The sequence below is a fragment of the Bombus terrestris genome, chromosome 14 (genome assembly GCF_910591885.1).
Source record: "Bombus terrestris chromosome 14, iyBomTerr1.2, whole genome shotgun sequence".
In the NCBI taxonomy this organism is placed as follows: domain Eukaryota; kingdom Metazoa; phylum Arthropoda; class Insecta; order Hymenoptera; family Apidae; genus Bombus; species Bombus terrestris.
Genome location: NC_063282.1, coordinates 3,418,226 through 3,422,998, shown reverse-complemented (window position 1 = coordinate 3,422,998; position 4,773 = coordinate 3,418,226). Strand labels below are relative to the sequence as shown.

General features: G+C 34.5%; 1 protein-coding gene across 2 annotated transcripts; it reads right to left on the bottom strand.

The window, feature by feature from the left end:
• Positions 1 to 72: 72 nt before the first annotated feature.
• Positions 73 to 4,093, bottom strand: LOC100649827 (mediator of RNA polymerase II transcription subunit 24). 2 transcript variants are annotated; one of them, XM_012316027.3, is made up of 9 exons: positions 3,911 to 4,093; positions 3,586 to 3,737; positions 3,385 to 3,510; positions 2,000 to 3,316; positions 1,443 to 1,891; positions 1,284 to 1,376; positions 905 to 1,195; positions 366 to 813; positions 73 to 279 (listed from the first exon to the last, which is right to left on the bottom strand). In XM_012316027.3, exons 2-9 carry the CDS (start codon positions 3,712 to 3,714, stop codon positions 133 to 135), a joined length of 3,000 nt encoding a protein of 999 aa, XP_012171417.1. In that variant the 5' UTR covers positions 3,715 to 3,737; positions 3,911 to 4,093; the 3' UTR covers positions 73 to 132. The 2 variants fall into 2 exon arrangements, with proteins under 2 accessions (XP_012171417.1, XP_048268250.1); XM_048412293.1 differs by lacking the exon at positions 905 to 1,195.
• Positions 4,094 to 4,773: the final 680 nt, after the last annotated feature.

Here is a 4,773-nt window from a genome sequence, read left to right as displayed (position 1 = left end):
TTCTGTGGTAAATTCTTTACAGCCCAGTATCTATCAATTGAAAAGAGGGAAAATATCAATAAAAGAGGGAAGTTTTTATTAAATTCATGTATTTAAAAATACTTATACAATTAATATCTCACTATCTCAAAATTATTTTGAGGGTTTCAAATTGATATTTCTTAGCATACATAAATCACGCGCAGTCGCTTTTCTGCCAACCGCTGTTTGAATATCATAAAATCTTAGCAGAATATCAGTCGTGAACAATTCGGGCAATGCTTTCAGAAGGCAAGGTACCTTAAACAAACCAACAAAAATAAAAATCTCATTTTTCATTCACTGTTATAAAATAAAAAAATAAACATATATGTATGAAAACTCACCAATGTTTGTGGCATTCCCTGCAACACGATACGTGTTCTATCTTTTCCACATTGTACCATCAGACGTAAAAATTGAAGTATAAAATGAGTTTGCTGAGATACTTCACCATCTCTGCCAGCTAGAAACGTGAATATCGTAAACAATGCATTTAACGCTGAGAGCAGAGGGTCCCTCAACACAACCGCTTTTTGACCATTAGTAGAACCCTGAGCTTGTGGACTTTGCGAACCGAACATAGGTTTAGAATCTCCTGTCTCATTTAATCTTAAAATTTTGTTTGCTGGCACGCCAAGAGCGTCAAGTTCATCTGCGTCTAGATCTCGACGGACTCGTTTTTTACTGTTCCCACGAGAAGGATTGGAATTGTTGTATTCTAACGTAGAAAATATACAGTACACGCATAATTTCGCTAACACTGAGGATTGTGGTTCTACAAGTTCTTCGCTCCTGGAAGGAATTTGTTTTAAATCAATAGAGTTATCAAACTATAAATGAACATCAAAAATTGTTGTGAATATTTAAGGTAAGTAAAATTTACTGTAAAGAGTTATATAAATATTGTGGAATGATATGGTTGATGAGATCTAATGTACAGTTCTCGATGTCGAGATGAAAAATGGCGAACGCTAAATCTACTGCTTGGTCCAACTCCTCTTGATAACGATATTTCAACACTTCTTTCACGATATTTGTCACAAACCATAAGGAGCCACCAGTATTTAACAAAGATTCCAAAGATTGTGTCGCTTGGATATTTATCCATCCTCGCTGATTTATATTCCCCCACACAGTTTCTAATTGCTCCAATATAGGTTGCCTTGATATAATACTAACAAAAACGCACATATAAAGATGTAACATAAAATAGAAAATATAAAAATAAAAGCAACAACAATTAAAAAACTTCAAGACGATACCTATGAGACATTGAAAGCACCTTCGTTTTCGATTGTGTAGGGGGATGAACATCATATTGCATTTTACGAATGATTTGTGACATCAAACTCGATCTAAAATACAAATTTTAATTTTAACAATCTTAAATATCCATAAAAATGTCTCATATTTGTACTAACCGCTCCTTAAGATTTTCCTGCATTTCATCTCCAGGAAGTGGGGTTAAGAAATGTTGTACCATGTTCAGAGGTTTCAAGAGTGCATCTTGATGAGTAATACTCATATATGCACAAAGCCAAGCTGCTGCACAAACTGGTAAACAACAAGCAGTTGCACGCAAACCATCTAGAGCTCTTTTAACATCACTAGCTCCAAGGACGTCGCTCTCCCATGCACAGAGAAGCTCTTTCACAGCCCCCATAGCTGATTGACACGAGATATGCCACTTTATATTACTAGATATCAAATCCGTTTCTGGAGAATTGATTTGCGCTAACAACGCATCCACCTTTGCAGGATCGATATTCTGCAACATTTTTTGGGGCGACTTTGGTTGGTTTCGTTCGGGCATACACTCACGTACCCACTGTTCAAAAAAGGAGTCTCCTTCTCCTTCCTCTAAAACAGCCTGGAAAAATATAATGTATTAATTTATGGTAAAGTGAGTAATAAAGTCTGTAATATGTAGCATAATATGTAAGTATAATATATATACTATGTAACAATCAAAACTTACATCAGATCCATAAGTTTGCACTATAGAACACAACATAAGGAACGATATATCGAACAACATCGCTCTAGTTGCTGCAGTCTTTGGTGGAACAGATTCGCTGATTTGCTTGCTGCATTCATTGAACTTAATTAATTTGGTAACAAAAGTTTTCAGCTTTCCCTCCACTGTAGCTACCGCCAGCATCAATTCGAAGCTCTTTCCAGTCAAAACTTGGTATAACATACTAAGTAACGCTTCGTGAATCTTTGTATAATCTGCATTGAGAGTTTTCAAAATTCCAGATAAAGTTGGTTCCGCGCGTACAATTACTTTAGGAATGGAGGGCGTGGACGTAGACGATTCTAATTTCTGTAACGTCGCGGTAACGCCTTCCCTTCTGCTACTTAATTGTTTCGTTAGCTTTTCTGTGACTAAGTTGACTTTCTGCAGGGCATTTAACAAACATTCTATGCTGTTACAAGAACATGCAGTGTCCACTATGTCGAGAAGCGGAGTAAATTGCAGTAGTAATTCGAAGGCGTCTAAAATATCTTGTGAATATTCCAATTTATCGTCTCCATTTGTGTGCGCCACGTGTAATTCCTTCAAAATAAGGGGCACTTTCAGAAAAGTGAAAGCGCCCCACTGCGATTCTTTAAACGTGCTAGTAACATTATGCAGACACATTAAACACGCACGAATTATCTCACAATACAGTCTTGCGTTTGTATAATTTTTAAGTCTTTGGACCATAAGCATTTGATTAACGAATACGGACGTCTCTGTGCTAGGGTTTAGCAACACTTGCACTGCAAACAAAGGTTGCAGGCAATGAGTTATAGATTCCATTTGTGACATTTCAGGAGATAGTGTGACACAGTCAACTTCCAAATTGCACAATTTTTTTAAAGATTCCTCTATTGGAACAGAAGACTTGAGACTACTAGTTTTTAACAATGCTTCAATCTCTTGACACTTCTTTACAACCTCTATGTACAAATCTTTGTCGTCGTACTTAGCTAAATACATCATAGCACAAAGGAAATCAGAGCTAAGCATCTGTTTCAATATACTAGCTGGTTTGTCCATCAATTCTGTTGGTTGTGGCGTTAATGGATTGTTTTGTGGCATTTTTGTCAAAGTATGCAAATAACATTGTAACAACCAATGTACTATAGATAATACTGCAGCAGCCAAAAGGTCCTCCTCTGGTTTACCACGACAAGTTATTCCTACTTGAATAGACTCTAAAAATTCTAGAAGGCTTAAGATACAATGGGGTTTGTGAAGGGCATCGTATTTACTTATTCGTTGTAACACAGCCGCATAGGAGACCAGCTGAAAATTTATACATGTAAATATTATTTTAAAAATATAATAACAAAATATTGATAAATGATATATACCTGAGAACTTAAAGAATGTTTCAAATACGAAAGTACTAATTGATTCGGCCCAAGTCCTACTAATGCCTGCTGTAATATACAGTCTGCTAAATTATATACATCTCCGCTAACACCTCTTGGTAAAATCTATAAATGATGAAATAAAAAATATTTCTGGAAAGTATAGATAATAAGTATTTAAGTAATTAACAGACTGCTTACAGTTTTTATATTAATACCCCATTGTAAATCACTCCAACGTTCCCTCCATGCACGTAGCAAAAGAGCTTTTAAACTACTAGTCTTACTGGTTACTTTAGTCTCCATGGCTGATGCTAGGAGGTTACACATAATTCCTCCTATTTCAACATCATCTGCAACGTTATTAGTTGTCTCTGTTGTCACAAAAATTACTTTTCATTTATTAAAATAGATATATACAAAATTATCTCAATGACTGAATGTATAACCTCAAAAACATAAAAACGTAATACATAAAAGTAATTTTTACTCGAGTAAAAGTAACTATCTAAATTATTTTACTTACCTCATTTCAGAAAATTTAATTCATTAATAAACTACCACAACTGACATATTTTCAATCCACTTTCAGACTGCAATCCTTCTACGGCGTCCGTGATCAGCGCCATATTGTGTAGTTGTTAGAAATGACTCAGACGTGATTCGGCTTACATGAAAATAATCGATATTTGATATTTATACACTTTCATATATTTTTGTAGGTGTCAAATTATCTAGTATCCATAGACAACTTATTAAATTTACTTAGTAAAATTTTCCGTCCCTTGCAACAAAAAATACTTATGAAATATGCTTTCATTCGAGTACATCCCCTAACACGAACATCCCCCCCCTCACTTGTTGACTCACTTAAAATTGACAAATCTGTAAAAATCACTAACTACAATGCACGGTTATGTTTTACAATAATTACAAACATTAGGTTACACATACAAGTATTATTTGTCAGGATTTAAATCTTTGGAAGAATGGGAGTTTGTACAAGAAGAGCACTGGCATTTGATCCATTTTATGCATGGAAAGGATGGAATTTTGTAAACGTGATAGGACTTCTTATAGCAATTGGACTATTCTATTATGCTTACATTCACGTACGTGTATATTTCATAAGAAAGTTTAAAAAGATATTGAACACTGAATAGTAACTTTTTTATTATATAATATTTTACAGAAATCCTAATCCTAATAATGACGTGATCCTACATATACCTGATATTTTTACAACAAAAACACCTAAAACTGGTGATAAGTCATTATTCGCTTATGGCAAAGAGATGCTTTCTGCTTTAAATATTCCACTATCTATACTTTCTAAACCCGATACTTCCAAGTAATAATGAACAACGTATAAAATAGAAATAAGAAGAT